At 46.3% G+C, this 17,014-nt stretch overlaps 3 protein-coding genes across 3 annotated transcripts; 2 read left to right on the top strand and 1 right to left on the bottom strand.

The window, feature by feature from the left end:
* The first annotated feature begins 216 nt into the window (after positions 1-216).
* On the top strand, positions 217-6,701 carry LOC106601012 (kelch-like protein 11). Its single transcript, XM_014192856.3, has 2 exons — positions 217-788; positions 1,092-6,701. The coding sequence occupies exons 1-2, from the start codon at positions 259-261 to the stop codon at positions 2,674-2,676; spliced, it is 2,115 nt and encodes a 704-aa protein (XP_014048331.2). The 5' UTR covers positions 217-258; the 3' UTR covers positions 2,677-6,701.
* Positions 6,702-7,264: 563 nt separating this feature from the next.
* Positions 7,265-10,132, bottom strand: LOC106601013 (kelch-like protein 10). The gene is made up of 5 exons (XM_014192857.3): positions 9,564-10,132; positions 8,819-9,305; positions 8,124-8,741; positions 7,888-8,037; positions 7,265-7,786 (listed from the first exon to the last, which is right to left on the bottom strand). Exons 1-5 carry the CDS (start codon positions 9,758-9,760, stop codon positions 7,418-7,420), a joined length of 1,821 nt encoding a protein of 606 aa, XP_014048332.3. The 5' UTR covers positions 9,761-10,132; the 3' UTR covers positions 7,265-7,417.
* A 120-nt stretch (positions 10,133-10,252) lies between these two features.
* On the top strand, positions 10,253-17,010 carry LOC106601014 (cytosolic 5'-nucleotidase 3). The gene is made up of 9 exons (XM_014192858.3): positions 10,253-10,450; positions 11,246-11,344; positions 11,473-11,542; positions 11,682-11,728; positions 11,926-12,011; positions 12,798-12,887; positions 13,049-13,211; positions 13,419-13,619; positions 13,844-17,010. Exons 1-9 carry the CDS (start codon positions 10,448-10,450, stop codon positions 13,952-13,954), a joined length of 870 nt encoding a protein of 289 aa, XP_014048333.1. The 5' UTR covers positions 10,253-10,447; the 3' UTR covers positions 13,955-17,010.
* Positions 17,011-17,014: the final 4 nt, after the last annotated feature.

Raw genomic sequence — 17,014 nt, 5'->3', positions numbered from 1 at the left:
ATGTGAAAGAACATCCATCACATTAAATGAATGGAAACATCCATGTGTAGCTTCCATTCATGTCATTCAAAGACACCCACTCAGAGAAGGTGAATTGATGATACCCTGCTTCGGCAGAGAAAGCTGAGGTTGAAGAAGCACAAAAGCTTCTCCTGTCCGCCACAAATTAGTGGGATGGGCTTTACCGCACACGCCGAGCAGTAACGCCTTGCATCCACTGCGCATGTCAGTAATTCCGCCTGTGTTTTGAGTTTATGTATGTGTGTCTGCGTGTGTGTTCTTTCCCACAAGAGTTTACTGGAATTCCGAATGCTCACAACCACCGCCAGAATGGCAGCTGCACCCCCGAACTCAGACGACTCTAGCCGGGGTAGTAGCGGTAGCAGCACGCCCGGCGTCCTTGTCGGGGACGGGGACACGGAAGAGGCCGAGGATTTCACCTCCTCCTCCCACTGCACAGAGCTGTCTCGGCGGCAGAATGAACAGAGGAAGCAGGGATTGTTCTGCGACGTGACGCTGGCCTTCAGCAGTGGGGCGGCAACCGGGAATGTTCAGAGCTGTGAGTTTTCCGCTCACCGTTCTGTACTGGCCGCGGCTACGGACTATTTCACGCCGTTGCTGGGAGGGCAGTTCTCCGAGTCGCTGTCGGGTCGGGTTGAGTTGAAGGAATGGAGCGCTGAATTGGGACCAGACCCGGAGACGGTGGAGAGTGTCATTCAGTACATGTACATCGGAGAAATACGTGTGAGCACCTGCAATGTGCATGAAGTGTTAGAGCTTGCTGACAGGTTTGTTTACAATTTACATTAGTGTTCCTTTTAATGTGCATAATCCATTTAATCGCCACTTGTTAGTACTTGATTATTTGTATGTAGTTCAGTGACATAATGTTGTTTTGGCTTACTGGAGGTGTCACTGAAGCATATTGGTTAGGGTTTAGGGTCGGGACGTCCCATGGGTCCCGGATAGCACTGACCATCCTGTAACCTGTCAACCCTGAATTTGAGTGTGGTGAGTTCATGGGTGTCATAATTGGCCTTGCCAATGTTTGTTTCTCATGTTCTGTTATTGATTGTGTGTTTTGGCTGCAGGTTCCTGCTGCTGCATCTGAAGGAGTTCTGTGGGGAGTTCTTGAAGAAGAAGCTGAGCCTGGCCAACTGTGTGGCGGTGCACAGCCTGGCCCACATGTACACCCTGGACCAGCTGGCTCTGCGGGCCGCAGACATGATCCGACGCAATTTCCACAAGGTCATCCAGGATGAGGAGTTCTACACCCTGCCCTTCCACCTGGTGAGGGACTGGCTGTCTGACGCGGAGATCACCGTGGACGAGGAAGAGGTGCTGTTTGAGGCTGTGGTGAAGTGGGTCCAGAGGAACACAGAACAGCGGGGGAGGTACTTTGAGGAGTTGTTCCGTCTCCTCCGGCTACCCCAGATTAAGCCCACCTGTCTGACGCGCGTGGTGAAGAACGAGGCGTTGGTGGCTGCCAACGAGGCCTGTCTCCGCCTGGTGTCCGATGCCGTGGAGGGCCACGCCATCCGCTGTGAGAACCTCAAGTCAGCTGACCTGGAGTTCTGGTCGTCCTATATGGCCTCCTTCCAGCCGCGCTTCGGCCAGAACATGGACGTTATCATGGTGGTGGGCGGGGTGTCTGAGGGGGGTGACTACCTGAGTGAATGTGTGGGTTACTTCATCTACGAGGACCGCTGGGTTAACCTGCCCCACATCCACAACCACCTGGATGGCCACGCCATCGCCACCACAGAGTCCCACATCTACGTAGCAGGATCCATGGAACCGGGCTTCGCCAAGACCGTGGAGCGCTATAACCCCAACCGCAACACCTGGGAACAGGTGAGCAACCTGACCACACGTAAACACTCATTTGGTCTCACCTGTATCAAAGACATCCTGTATAGCATCGGTGGCCACGGCAACTTCAGCCCCGGCTTCAAGGACGTGAGCGTGTACGAGCCTGAGCCGGACAAGTGGCACAATCTGGAGTCGGCGCCCAAGATCCTGCGGGACGTGAAGGCGGTGAGCGTGGAGGACCGCTACGTATACGTGACGGCGCGCACGCCGGTGGACACGGACAACGAGGACGGGCTGAAGACGGTCACCACGCGTTACGACACAGAGAGCCGCCAGTGGCAGGACGTGGACTCCCTGCCGCTCATAGACAACTACTGTGTGTTCCAGATGGCCGTGGCCTCCACCAACTTCTACCACACGGCCTCCTGCTGCCCTAAGAGCTACACGGTGCGGGACGAGGCCGCCAAGCAGAAGATCAGCGCCCACATCTCAGACGAGATCCTGGAGAGCTTGCCGCCCGAGGTCACCAGCGTCGAGGGCGCCGCCATCTGCCACTTCGACGAGGACGTCTTTGTGATCGGTGGCTGGAAGAACAGCGACGACGTGGACAAGCAGTACCGCAAAGAGGCCTACCGCTACTCTGCCGAAAGGAAGCGCTGGATGCTGCTGCCGCCCATGCCCCAGCCGCGCTGCCGCGCCACCGCCTGCCACGTACGCATCCCCTACCGCTTCCTGTACGGCTGCCAGCGCTACCCCATGCCCCAGAACCTGGCCCGCCAGCGGGACCGTATGCAGCAGATGCAGCAGCTACACCGGCGCACCCTCACCTTGCGCAGGCAGCTGCAGTCTCAGATCGAGTGCTGAACTATCTCAACCCCTGTCTGTCCATCACATACACTCCAGAATGGGAGCAGCCCAGTCCAGCCCCAAGCCCCAAACATCCCCTGGCATCCATCGTCATTAACCCCCACCCATAACCTGCTGGAGCAGTGGCTCCTATGTTGCTCTCATGTTGGTTCTTTTTCAAGAGAACGCTGTGCCAGATCATCAGGTTGAGACGATGGTGTTGGTTGAGACGATGGTGTTGGTTTGTGACGATGGTGTTGGGTTGAGACGATGGTGTTGGGTTGAGACGATGGTGTTGGTTTGAGACGATGGTGTTGGTTTGAGACGATGGTGTTGGTTTGAGACGATGGTGTTGGTTGAGACGATGGTGTTGGTTTGTGACGATGGTGTTGGGTTGAGACGATGGTGTTGGGTTGAGACGATGGTGTTGGTTTGTGACGATGGTGTTGGTTGAGACGATGGTGTTGGTTTGAGACGATGGTGTTGGTTGAGACGATGGTGTTGGTTTGAGACGATGGTGTTGGTTGAGACGATGGTGTTGGTTTGAGACGATGGTGTTGGTTGAGACGATGGTGTTGGTTTGAGACGATGGTGTTGGTTTGTGACGATGGTGTTGGTTTGAGACGATGGTGTTGGTTTGTGACGATGGTGTTGGTTTGAGACGATGGTGTTGGTTTGAGACGATGGTGTTGGTTTGTGACGATGGTGTTGGTTTGAGACGATGGTGTTGGTTTGAGACGATGGTGTTGGGTTGAGACGATGGTGTTGGTTTGAGACGATGGTGTTGGTTTGAGACGATGGTGTTGGGTTGAGACGATGGTGTTGGTTTGAGACGATGGTGTTGGTTTGTGACGATGGTGTTGGTTTGTGACGATGGTGTTGGTTTGAGACGATGGTGTTGGTTTGAGACGATGGTGTTGGTTTGAGACGATGGTGTTGGTTTGTGACGATGGTGTTGGTTTGAGACGATGGTGTTGGTTTGTGACGATGGTGTTGGTTTGTGACGATGGTGTTGGTTTGTGACGATGGTGTTGGTTGAGACGATGGTGTTGGTTGAGACGATGGTGTTCAAGGCTGGGAGATGTGGGGGTGATGTGACCCTGTGCTGGCCAGGTGTTTGTCTATGTGGGGAGGACAGGCTGAATGTTACAAATGTGAATAGAGTGTTGTACAGGGACCAACATCGGACTCACTACCTATGTACGTCAGGCACAGGTGATGTTTGTCTTTTTATACATACATATAGTATATAGTTGTATACTTTTATTATATATAAATATTTTCTGTCCCCCTTTTATTGCTTATATGATGTAGGCAATGTGACCCTTCGGTATGGCAGAATCTACATTCCTCCAATCCAATGTGACCCTTCGGAATGGCAGAATCTACATTCCTCCAATACAATGTGACCCTTCGGTATGGCAGAATCTACATTCCTCCAATACAATGTGACCCTTCGGTATGGCAGAATCTACATTCCTCCAATACAATGTGACCCTTCGGTATGGCAGAATCTACATTCCTCCAATACAATGTGCTTAGTGATGTCAGTCGCTCTCTATGACATTCCATCAGGACACTGACAGTCTCTCCATGCAAATATCACATATATACATACATACACTCTGTCCAGCTGAAGGCTCGGGACAATACCAGTATTGCGATACTCGTTAGTGTCGTGGCAAGTGAACATAACACGAAGCACATTTAACTTGTTTAGGAAAACAAACATCTTATGTCATCCAGTCACATTTATTTTTCCAAGCTATAGCACACAATATGTTACATACAGCAGGTTATTAAAGGACCTAAGGGTTCGGTCTGTTTCGTGTTTTCATTTTTGCCATGGAAAAATGATTGCCATACTGGTGTCATCCTGGCCCAACCAGTCAGTCGGACCAAACCCTTACCAACACCTGATGGCTTTGCTGTGCTTTATATTAGCTTCATCTGAATGGCTCTGCTTGTTGTTGTTATAACTTTGATACAGTAGCTCAACATGAATGAAAGGAGAATAGTCTTATATTTATTATCAGATCTACGGTCCAATCAAGAGTGGACAACTTAATTAGTGACTTACCACCACTATCTATGTGGGCTGTGGTTTTCCCCTGTTTCCTTAATGGATCACAGTAAATTAGACGTCTCTCCTCCCCTCGTTGCTCCTAATGTTTCCTCTGTCTTATTACTGACGTTCGATAGTGTATTTCTTTGAGCAGTCAGTGCAGAGAGGGGGAGTCGACAGAGAAATCTCCCATGTGGCATCAGTTAGAAAGAAAGGAAGTTGGAAAGGAGAATGGAGATGGTGGGAGTCTGAGACAGATGGAGAGAGAGATTGTTCATCCATCCCCAATCTCTTAATTAGACTCGTGTGCACCCATCCGTCTGCAAGAGTGATGGTCATTATTCTGTTCATGTCTGAGTCTTGTGGAAAATTCTCCTTGTCAGTTTTTTCTGACAGGTATCTTAATGAAAGTCTTTTTAATTACTTTTTTTACCCAATTGGTAGTTACAGTCTTGTCTCATTGCTGCAACTCCGAGTCTGTACGGTAGTCTGTACGGGAGCTACACGCCTCTCCCGTACAGACTCGGGAGAGGCGAAGGTGTGCATCCTCCGAAACACAACACAACGACCACTTAACCCGGAAGCCAGCCGCACCAATGTGTCGGAGGAAACACCATACACCTGGCGACACTGTCAGCGTGCACTGCGCCTGTCCCGCCACAGGAGTCGCTAGTTCGAGATGGGACAAGGGCATCCCTGCCAATCTCTCCCCTAAACCGGACGATACTGGGCCAATTGTGCGCCGCCCCATGGGTCTCCCGGTTGTGGCCGGCTGCGACACAGCCTGGACTCGAACCCAGAATCTCTAGTTGCACAGCTAGCGCTATGATGCAGTGTCTTAGACTGCTGCGCCACTCGGGAGGCCCCTTAATGAAACAGTCTTAACTTGGTAACATTCCATTGATCATTTGAAATTCCATCAACCATTCCGTTTAATTATTCTTCAGTCTTCTGCTCGTCCCATTCCTGTTAGTAGGAACATTGTGTAGAAGGACCTAGGTGGGAGTTTGAATGTTTCTCTTCTTATTTTGTCTGCATTGGTTTTGAGTTTAATGGCTGGAGGGTGTAGTTCCCGATGGAGGACTTGATAACGTGTGTGTCTGCGTATCTGAGTACGCTAAACAATGCTTGGCAAAGCTGATGAAAAGCATGCTTAGTAGTGCACTTGTCTACCCCTTAATCAGTTTGTAATATTTAAGTCCGAGTGGGTTTACCTGTCATATTTGTCTTCAGATTTGGCCGATTTGCATTTTTTTCTTTTAATTTATCATTTAATCCAACACCAGCCGATAATCTATTCTGTTCCCATGTGAGAAAATATGTGCACTTAGTAATCCAAAATGAATGTGATGTGAAGTGTGGGGCAGCCCTGTTGCTGTACCTTATACAGGTGTTCATCTGCGAGATCCTGCCACATTGTTGTATGTTCTCCTCACCCTCCAAAGACAGTCAGATGAGATGTATAGACCAGTGGTTCCCAACCAGGGGTACGAAGACCCCTGGGGGTACTTGGCCTAGCCACAGGGGGTACTTGAAAAGACTGAGTCCATAGGGTTAGTGGTAAAATGCACATGAGGGGGGTACTTCAGGGGTACTCCGGGCAGAGCAAAATTCAGTTGGTGGTAGGTTGTGAACCACTGCTATAGACTAGAGGGTATCCTTATGTTACTGAGCGGAATGACCATATCAAGGTGAATGTGTTGCCATTGAGTTCAAGAGTTCATTGATTGTTATAAGCACTATCCCTGAAGCTAATTTATAACGTAAAGCACTATAATTTTGAGAATGCAATGAAAGGGTATTTCCTCAGTTTTGTTCCTCTTGCATAGCATTTGAAAAAATATTATTGACATATGTAGGCAACATATATTTTTGCTTTGCATGTGGCAGTCTGGCATTGTGTCAATATATTGGATGTAAAAAAAAATATGCTGATGTCATCACTTGCAATTAAAATGTCAATTTCTTTTTTTTACAACCTTGGTTTCCCATCTATCTTGTGTAAGGGGTAATCTAAATTCTGAATGTCATTTTGGTCAATGTTATTGGGCAGTTTTCAAGACTAGCTCTATATACATCTGTCTTTTCCTTGGGTGGAATTTTCTCCTCCAACGTGACAACCTCCTTCTTTTTTCTTTTTTAACATTTTTTTACAAAGCATAGAGTGATAGAGAAATCATCCCTCTATAGCTCCTATTACGGCACCTGTGAGAGCATGGGCAGTGTCATTGAGGCAATCTCCATTTTTAAGTAGTCCATTTTCTTCACAATCACCCTGATGACCATGAGGGATCAGCCAATAATGTTGGAAGTCCCACCCAGTTGACAAAATTAAAATGTTGGAAGCCCTCGATGGTGCTGCCAATGCTAAAACAGCATTTTGGCCACTAGAGGCCTCTATCATACTCTGACACTAAGCTACATACATACACATGGACATTAAACAGTACTATGCACTGAGTCATTGGGCATGAGCCAAGCACAGTAACAAATTCAGTCCAGTCAATCTTCCCTTCTACTAACACAGTAGGAAAACAATAGTACAATCATCCTTGCAGATGCAATAAGAAATATAGACATTTATATATGCATATGGGATTTCCTCTGGGACATAGTTGTGGATTTATTTTTCTCATGATAAATGCCAGTGGTAAGTGGGATACAGGAAGGGGTAAGGATAGGGGCGAGGGGGCGTCACACAGACAGGATGCTGTTGGAAGCGGAGAGCTTCAGCTCTTCCCGGGGGGCCTGGAGGGAGTCCCGGGGGGCAGCGTACTGGGCCACGTTGGGCAGCCCGTGCACCACACAGCAGCTGAGGGCACTGCGGAAGATGCCCATGTTGTGGGCGTCGTACCACTCCTCTGTTTTCTCGTCATAGCACTCCACGTTGAAGGTAGTGGTGAAGCCGTTGAAGCCCCCCACCACGAACAGGAGGTCGTCCACCACCTCGATGCCAAAGTTGCTGCGCGGGTTGAACATGGTGGGCACCGTGCGCCATGTGTTGGTCAGCGGGTTGTAGGCCTCAGCGCTACGCAGGCGGTTAGCCCCATCGAAGCCGCCCACCTGGGAGAGGACAGGGGAAACTTGAGTCAAATATTTCTTAACTTTCAGCTCTTACTGAATAAGGCGCTGAAATGCATTGTGCATGTGAATGTTCTGCTCACCGCATAGACCTGCTCCGCATAGGCGATGACCCCCACACCACTGCGCCTGCTTCTCATGGGGGTGGTCAGAGTCCACTGGTTGGTCTGGGGGCTGTAGCTCTCTGCTGTGAACAAGCACTCATTCCCATTGAAGCCACCGCAGATGTACACCTAGAGAAAAGATCATGCCAACATTTTATTAGCAAAAGTCATTATCCATCATGAAGTTCTCTCCCAGGTCCCTCTGTTCCGCTCACCTTGCCATGTAGTGTGGTAGCACTGGCATCACTCCTCTGCTCATGCATGGGGGCAATCAGGGTCCACTGGTTAGTCTCAGGCTCATAAGACTCAGCGGTGTTCAGTCGTACGTAGCCATCAAAGCCACCCATGGCATAGATACAGCCATCCAGCACCGCCACACTGACGTAGCAGCGCCGCGAGTGCATGGGGGCCACCTGGTGCCAGGTCCGTGTGACGGGGTTGAACTTGCGTACACTGTTAAAGTAGTCAACGCTGTCAAAGCCACCCACACAGTAGACAAAGCCATTGAGGTAAGCAGCTCCATGGTAGGCTCGAGGGCTCTCCTCCTCCCGGGTCACATTCACCCACCGGTCAGCCCGCGCATCATACGCCTCAATGCCATTGGTGGGGCTGCCACCACTCCAGCCACCGATGGCCAATAGGATGGCATAAGGCAGGCGTGGGCGGGTCAGAGGGTTGCGGAAGTCAGTGTTGGAGGGCCCGTTCATGTTCAGGTCGTACATGGCCTTCAGGGCACTGATGATGATAGGCTTGCAGTCGTCATTGTCCTTCACCAGGGTATTGTTCTTCACGTTGTTCATGAAGTAGTCGGCTGTCATCAAGGCCATGCGGACCTAAGCACACAGACACAGACAGACAGACGTGTGGTTAGCTGTTGACTAGCACGACACCCAAACTGTTCACCTCTCACCTTGGGCAGCAGCACAGAGACGTGGGCCTTGCGGTCCTGAGGCGAGTGGTTTATCCAGCGTAGGACCGCCTCAAACACAACATCCTCCTGCTTCACATTCAGGTCGTCCTTCTTGATGATGTCACAGAGCTGTGCCAGAGAGAGCTCCATGAACTCCTCTGAGAAACACACCATCTCAAAGTGGTGCAGGATGAAGAGGTAGGCCCGGCGGCGCAGATCAGGGCAGGAGTAGAAGTCCGCAAACTTGCAGATGCCGATGCAGTTCTGCAGACAGAGGTGGGCCTCCAGATAGTCGCAGCAGGCTCTCACGATCCCCAGGATGCAGAACTGGTCTGCAGCCGCCAGGAGAGGTTCTACATTCTCTGCAGTCACAGGCACGGAACGTGTGTAGGCATACTCGATGATCAGGCGCATCATGTCTGGGTTCACACCAGGAATGCTGTAGACCCGCTTCTCAATGTTGTTCCAGCCGCTTGTGAAGAGAGCACTGTGGGTCAGGGGTTATAATAATACAGGGAGATAGAAACATCAATATTCTTCTCACTACAGCATTGCAAGTGAACAAAGTTCCTCAGGACTCCCCAAAAGGAGTCCTAATAATTACAGAGAGTTGCACCAAGGCAGAGATACCATAAATCAACGATGTTCTCGCATTCTCATTCAAAGTCAAGTGGTGCCTGAATGGGAATGTCGTCTAGCCAGCACATCCCAACCCAACCTATCCCAACCAGGGGAGGCTACTCACCGGAAGTATGAGCTGCATCCACAAAGAATGTTCTTGTGGGCATTGAACTCGATGCCGTTGACTTTGATGACCACATCACAGAGTTTTCCCTCCAGACGTAACTCGTTAAAGATTGTACAGGTCATAGCACTCATTTTCCTCTCCATGATGCATCTTTGAAATTTGGTTGAGGTGGCTGTCTCTTCCTGATCATTCATTCCTTGCGTAATAAATCTATTATGAACTATATTTAATGTGGTTTTGCTAGCTCTTCAGCTTAGACATTTAGCTGGTTTACTACAGCAGTTGTGTTCATCTAAGGATTGTGAATTGTGAATGTTCCACTTATATTATGTTCCAAAATTGTTCATTATTACATCACTGCGATGAGCAAATGGAATTAGAGCATCAGCCTCACTTGTCATAAAAAATGTTGTGTTTAATTTGATCTATCTGACTGATATGCCTACTGATCTTACAGTGAATGTGTAACAGTCATTTAACACTAATATTTGACACTACATAATACATTTTATTAAATACAGTCCATTTCAGATGTAGTGAGAGAGAGAACGTGAATTAAGAATACATAGAAGCACACAATTTGCCATAATACTTTCTTAATCTGCTCTATCAGAACATAAATTATATTAGGAACATGTAATACTGCTTTTGTGGTACTGGGGAAGATGTTACACGCACACATTTACTTCCTCAATTTATGCCAGCAAATGCGAGCCCTCGGTGTAGACTGGTTATTGCAGCATAGCTAACTAGCTACAATCCTAGCTAGCTAGCTACAATCCTAGCTAGCTAGCTATATAACTTATTGATTGCATTTCTAGCTAGATCCATCGTTTGGATCTTTGAACTTTTCTTGAATTAAACAACATCTCTCTAGAAAAATGGTATGTGTACTTTAGTTTCCTGATTGCCACTGAGTGAATGACTCAAATGGCTAGCTAGCTATCAAACGTAACGTTAGTTATTACAAACTACTTGCCTCATTTCTGTTGTTAGTTATGTGACAGTGACATAACATTACAATCCCAAAAAGTAAAATCACACAGAGTACTTGTTCATGCTTGTTAAGTATGTGATTGGGGTATTAGTTTACCCTAGTGTAAGAATCCATTAATTCAAGTCCTAGCTGTGACAACCGCTGCAAATGAGGGGGTGACATGCAATAGATATGTGAAGAGTTACGTCGGCTACAGCTCCTCAGTACAGTATTATAACAATGTATCAGCTGGATGCATGTGATGTTATCAGCAGCAGGACTGCTGTTAGCTTTGGGACACAACATCAGGAGTCTGTGATGTAACGTTATTGATCCAACCAATACACGGACTCCTGATGTTGTGTCCCAAAGCTAGGCTGCTGTGCTCTGTATATTGTAAATGCCGTAAACAGTAGCAAGCACAGTGGCCTTCAGTAAGTATGAGGGTTTATCGTCACATAAGTGTTTAGGGGCTGCAAGTGGTTAAGAGCGTTGGGTAAGTAATCGAAAGGTTGTTGGTTTGAATCTCTGAGCCAACTAGGTGGAAAATCTGTTAATGTGCCCTTGAGCAAGGTACTTAAGCTTAATTGCACCTGTATGTCACTCTGGATAAGAGTGTCTGCTGAATGACAAAAATGTAGTGGAGTAATATTTAGCTCTTCTGTTTTTCTCTCTCCTCACTCCTTGTCTCCATCCTCCAAAGATCCCAGAGCTGTCCAGTCCCTCAGTGTGTATGAGGGACCCTCAGAGGGTGGAGGAGATCATCAAGACCATGCAGAAGGCTGGCCCCAGCACTATTCAGGTACCACCACAGAGATCCTATTCAATTAGGATTGTATATGTAATTCTATGCGTACCACACCCAAGTGTTTTGATTTATTCTGAGAGGTTTGTTTGATAATATGGTGACAATGTCTCTTGCTTTTTCAGGTGATTTCTGACTTTGACATGACCCTCACACGGTTTGCCTACAATGGGAAGCGGTGCCCTACCAGTCACAGTAAGTACAAAATCTGGGATAGATTGTACGGAGAAGATACTAATGTGTATGTAGAGTTAAGGGGTCCATGTCTTGTCACTGATGTTTTTTCTACAAGCCCATGAGAGTGATGATGATTGCATCGGTATTGTTTTTATAGATATCCTGGACAACAGCAAGCTCATCAGTGAGGAGTGCAAAGCTCAGGTATATTTCAAATGTCATCAGAAAAACAACTGGAGCACATGACAGAACTTCCTCTGATTTGGCAAATAAAGTTGTGTAGATTAGAAAAACGATGACACAAGATTCACTGCTTAAATGAGTGAAAAATAACTGTCTTTTCTAGATGCGTACTAGCCCGTTTCTCCTTTCTGAGTGTTGTCCATTCTCCCTCCGTTCAGCTGAAGGACCTGCTCAACACATATTACCCCATAGAGATCGATTCCAAACGGACAGCGGAGGAGAAGCTGCCCCTCATGGTGGAGTGGTGAGTCGCAGCTCTCTGAGCCAATCACTGCCCTTCTAGACCAGGAACGCATCACTTTGCTGTCAAACTGACCAATGCCCTCTGTTCTATACCAGACAATGGCGCCTCCCTGCAGTCTCATTTACCCAATGAGTCCCACTGTAATACTGACACGTTTTCTACTTCTAACCCATTTTTAACATTGTATGTTTAAGCTACAGACTTCTGGGTTGTACTATCGGATTCGTCTCATTCTTCTGCGTCCAGCCATTAGTCTGTGTGAAAAGCTATCTATGAAAAGCTGAGACTCTCACGAACACACACGCTTTGCTCTATGACGCTTACAAGCTACAGAAGAGTCGTTAGAATGTAAGGGGTTCTTCTACATAGAAGATCGTAGGAAATCCTAGGACATAGTGTCTATAATACTGCAATAAGCTCACGTAGCTCACAACTCCAAACAGTTGTCATTGACTAGTTGGATAATCATTTCCCGCTGAGCGAACAATTTCTCGACGGCATTCATATCAATTCATTTTAATTAGGTTTTTGCTTCAGCAGACTTTCTTTTCTTATTGACATTTGTCAATACAACTCATGAATGCCGCTGTTTATGTCAAATTGTTCTGTGTTCTACTTGTAGCCCTGGTTGTCCTGAAAATAAAATGGTCAAACACTTCATTGTGAAGCTAAATATAAGGGCTGGACATGCAGATAAATGAAAGTCAGATAAATGAAAAGGCGATTTTTGATGGGGTCTCGGGACTGATGGGCTTAACCAATCCCCTTGCGCCGTGCATCCCATAGGTGGACTAAAGCCCATACTCTTCTGGTGCAGCAGCGCATCAGGAAAGACCTGCTGCAGGATGTGGTGAAGGAGTCCGATGCTATGCTCAGGTGAGAAGACCCTGCTACTGTTGCCAAACCACAATTAAGTCATCGATAGCATAGATGGTACCAAATTATGAAGCCATATCAAGTCAATAATGTTAATGACGACCAGGATGATGACTATAATGGTAGTGCTTACAGCGCTATCTATGCTGCTGTCTCCCCAGGGAGGGCTACCAGCTGTTCTTTGACCACCTGCAGGAGCACAGCATCCCTCTGCTCATCTTCTCTGCTGGGCTAGGAGACGTGCTGGAGGAGGTGATCCGCCAGGCCGGGGTCTTTCACCCCAACGTCAAGGTCTTCTCCAACTACATGGACTTTGATGAGACTGTGAGTAGCCTATCACTGACACACAAACCACAGTATATACAATACAGGTAGCCTCTATGGGATTGAGTAGGGAGAAGGGGTTGTCATGAAAACACTTAGTTTCATTGCATTAAATGCGCTTTTCCTATGCTGGTGATGACGCAGAGACTGGGTAAAAGGTTAGTGGTTTGAATGAGGATTTAACCCATTGGTGTCCCTCATTCTCAGGGAGTGCTGAAGGCGTTCAAAGGGGAGCTGATCCACATCTATAACAAGAAGGAGGGAGCTCTGCTGAACACGGGCCACTTCCAGGAGCTCAAGTCACGCCACAACGTCCTGCTGTTGGGAGACTCTCTGGGGGACCTGACCATGGCTGATGGGGTGCACAGCATGGAGAACATCCTCAAGATCGGCTTCCTCAACGACAAGGTAGGGTACTACTGGCTGCACATACACCAAAGCTCTCTCTCTTACACCCTAATAAACCCTCAACCATGCAAAATGTGTTGGTTTTATTTTTACTCCGAAGTTTTATTGTTTTAAGGCAATTGAGTGCTTGTTTTAATACACAGTCAGCTTGTTCAAGCACTGTTTAAATGTCGTTGGACATTGACCCCTTGTTAACGGTTCCCTCTCTGCATGATCTTTCTCAGGTGGAGGAGAGGAAGACGTCCTACCTGAATGCTTATGACATCGTGCTGGTGAAGGATGAGACCATGGAAGTGCCGAACGCCCTGCTGCTCCACCTCACCAGCACCAAGTGACCTGACCATGAACTTCATCTCACTGGCCAATCACTAACGAGCGTTCCGACGCTACAGGAAATATGCCGTGCTGGTTTAGGAAGCTCTTGCTCAGGAAGTGCCAGTAGTCAGATACCATGAGCCAAGTCAGAATGGTATTGTTTTTGGTTTGTCTTTTACTAAAGCTCCAATGGCTGTTTGTGTGGGCCGCTGGGATGGATTCCAGACTGTGTTTTGGAGCCGTCCTTCCACGCTCCTCCAGTTGAGTCTCCTTGTTTAACACTTACAACTTGAGAGCAACATTCTTTAAGAGTCCTACAATTTGATTTGATTTACTCAACAACCCTACTGTCACATTCTCAATTGTTTTACAAACCATCAATAGTCCAACTGAAATGGAACAGGAAAACTAGATGACTTCCCCGTCTGGTAAATGTGTATTGGGTTTGTGGGGAGAGAAACGTTTCGGGTGATATGTATGCCCTGTCTACATATGAGGAATGTACAGCACCAGTAAAACGTTTGGACACACCTACACACATTATTTTTTACTATTTTCTACATTTTAGAATAATAGTGAAGACATCAAAACTATGAAATAACACATATGGATGGAATCATGTAGTAACCAAAAAAGTGTTGAACAAATCAAAAGATATTTTATATTTGATATTCTTCAAAGTAGCCACCCTTTGCCTTGATGACAGCTTTGCACACTCTTGACATTCTCTCAACCAGCTTCACCTGGAATGCTTTTCCAACAGTCTTGAAGGAGTTCCCTTTACTCTGCGGTCCAACTCATCCCAAACCATCTCAATTGGGTTGAGGTCGGGTGATTGTGGAGGCCAGGTCATCTGATGCAGCACTCCATCACTCTCCTTCTTGGTCAAATAGCCCTTCCACAGCCTGAAGGTGGGTTGGGTCATTGTCCTGTTGAAAAACAAATGATAGCCCCACTCAGCGTAAACCAGATGGGATGGCGTATCGCTGCAGAATGCTGTGGTAGCCATGCTGGTTAAGTGTGCCTTGAATTCTAAATAAATCACAGACAGTGCCACCAGCAAAACACCACCACACCATCACACCTCCATGCTTCATGGTGGGAACCACACATGCAGAGATCATCCGTTCACCTACACTGCATCTCACAAAGACACAGCGGTTGGAACCAAAAATCTAAACTTTTAACTCATCAGACCAAAGGACAGATTTCCACCGGTCTAATGTCTATTGCTCGTGTTTTTTGGCCAAAGCAAATCTCTTCTTCTTATTGGTGTCCTTTAGTAGTGTATCTTTGCAGCAATTCGACCATGAAGGCCTGATTCAAGCAGTCTCTTCTGAACATTAGATGTTGAGATGTGTCTGTACTTGAACTCTGTGAAATATTTATTTGGGCTGCAATTTCTGAGGCTGGTAACTCTAATGAACTTAGAGGGGGTTTTCCTTTCCTGTGTCGGTCCTCATGAGAGCTAGTTTAATCATAGCGCTTGATGGTTTTTGCGACTGCACTTGAAGAAACATTCACATTTCTTGAAATTTTCCACATTGACTGACCTTAAAGTAAAAATGGATTGTCATTTCTCTTTGCTTATTTGAGCTGTTCTTGCCATAATATGAACGTATCTTTTGTATACCATTCCTACCTTGTCACAACACAACTGATTGGCTCAAATGCATTAAGAAGGAAAGAAATTCCACAAACTAACTTTTAACAAGGCACACCTGTTAATTGAAATGCATTCCAGGTGACTACCTCGTGAAGCTGGTTGAGAGAATGCCAAGAGTGTGCAAAGCTGTCATCAAGGCAAAGGGTGGCTACTTTGAAGAATATCAAATATATTTTGATTTGTTCAACACTTTTTTGGTTACTACTTGATTCCATCCATATGTGTTATTTCATAGTTTTGATGTCTTCACTATTATTCTACTATGTAGAAAATAGTAAAAAATAAAGAAACACCCTGGAATGAGTAGGTGTGTCCAAACTTTTGACTGGTACTGTATGTATGCATGTGGGTGCTGTTGTTTGGATCTAGATGTTGTTGTCTTCTCTGTATAGATGAAAGTTGAATGAGTTGCGGTTTGTTTGTCATGTGGGACCTTATCTTTGTCATATAAAGGGAAAGAAGACAGGATAAAGGGCAATCTAACTAGACTTTTCCCGTGTCAGTTTGAAACGCCAGTGTTTTATCTTAGTGTTCGGTACACGATATGCCATCTTTTTTGTTTCGTGAGACTTTGTTCTCCCCCTTTTTTTTGAGAAGTGTCTATTCTATGAGAATGATTACAGTAAATGATGTTCATGTTAGGCACTTATTTACTTTCAGCTCATTTACTCAAGTTTTATGTGGATATCATCAGTATGGAATCTGATGGTACTGTGTCACAGTATTATGGCATAGGGTTGTGTGCGTGGCTACGTTTTACAATGGACTTTTTTGGCGCCACAGTGCCACCATGTGGCCAAAGTACAGTATCACTCCATGCTGGTCTCAAAGAATCCATCCACCTTTAGCCTTGATACATTGAAAGTACATGAGAAAAGTAATAACATTTTGAATATTTGCCGTGTTTATATTTTCTCTGAAATGCCATCACTTTCTGTAGAACAGCAGAGTTTTGATTATGTTTTATCTTTTAGAGTCCTGTAAAAGTAATGGTTGACCTATTCGGTTTATGGTGAAGAACATCTGAATATTTAGTACTTTTAATTTTTTCGTATGATGGCAAAACATTTAATTGCCACATAATGGAGGTTTTTAGTTCTTAGTACAGCAAGGCATCTGATACTATTGCTTTATTAGTATGTTTTGCCAAATTATAGTAAAACATTTTCACCCAGTTACATGTTTAAAGATTTGAAGTGGAAATCCATTCATATTAAATGGCGGTCACTGGTACAGAATCCAGTCATACATTTCTCTTGAGACGTGTGTTACTGGGGGGACAGTGTGTTCGCTACATATTCTAGTGTCACTAGATTGTGTTTTTCACCTGTATGAGATATGTAGGCATAACAGGAAAACCTCTCCACAACTCTAAATAAAATGTGGCCACTGAACCCTTGTTTCACTTCATCTA

This window comes from Salmo salar, chromosome 03 (genome assembly GCF_965601325.2).
Source record: "Salmo salar chromosome 03, fSalSal1, whole genome shotgun sequence".
NCBI classification, from domain to species: domain Eukaryota; kingdom Metazoa; phylum Chordata; class Actinopteri; order Salmoniformes; family Salmonidae; genus Salmo; species Salmo salar.
Note: the sequence above shows the minus strand (reverse complement) of the source record. Positions and strands in the feature narration are given on the sequence as shown.

Bases quoted from the DNA above. Each gene is read 5' to 3' on its own strand.
- LOC106601012 (XM_014192856.3), top strand. From the start codon at position 259: ATGTGTGTCTGCGTGTGTGTTCTTTCCCACAAGAGTTTACTGGAATTC. The intron at 789-1,091 runs GTTTGTTTACAA...TTTTGGCTGCAG, and splicing joins GTGTTAGAGCTTGCTGACAG to GTTCCTGCTGCTGCATCTGA.
- LOC106601013 (XM_014192857.3), bottom strand. From the start codon at position 9,760: ATGAATGATCAGGAAGAGACAGCCACCTCAACCAAATTTCAAAGATGC. The intron at 8,038-8,123 runs GTGAGCGGAACA...TCTTTTCTCTAG, and splicing joins CTACCACACTACATGGCAAG to GTGTACATCTGCGGTGGCTT. The intron at 7,787-7,887 runs GTGAGCAGAACA...GTCCTCTCCCAG, and splicing joins ATGCGGAGCAGGTCTATGCG to GTGGGCGGCTTCGATGGGGC.
- LOC106601014 (XM_014192858.3), top strand. The intron at 12,012-12,797 runs GTGAGTCGCAGC...TGCATCCCATAG, and splicing joins CTGCCCCTCATGGTGGAGTG to GTGGACTAAAGCCCATACTC. The intron at 13,212-13,418 runs GTGAGTAGCCTA...CCTCATTCTCAG, and splicing joins ACATGGACTTTGATGAGACT to GGAGTGCTGAAGGCGTTCAA.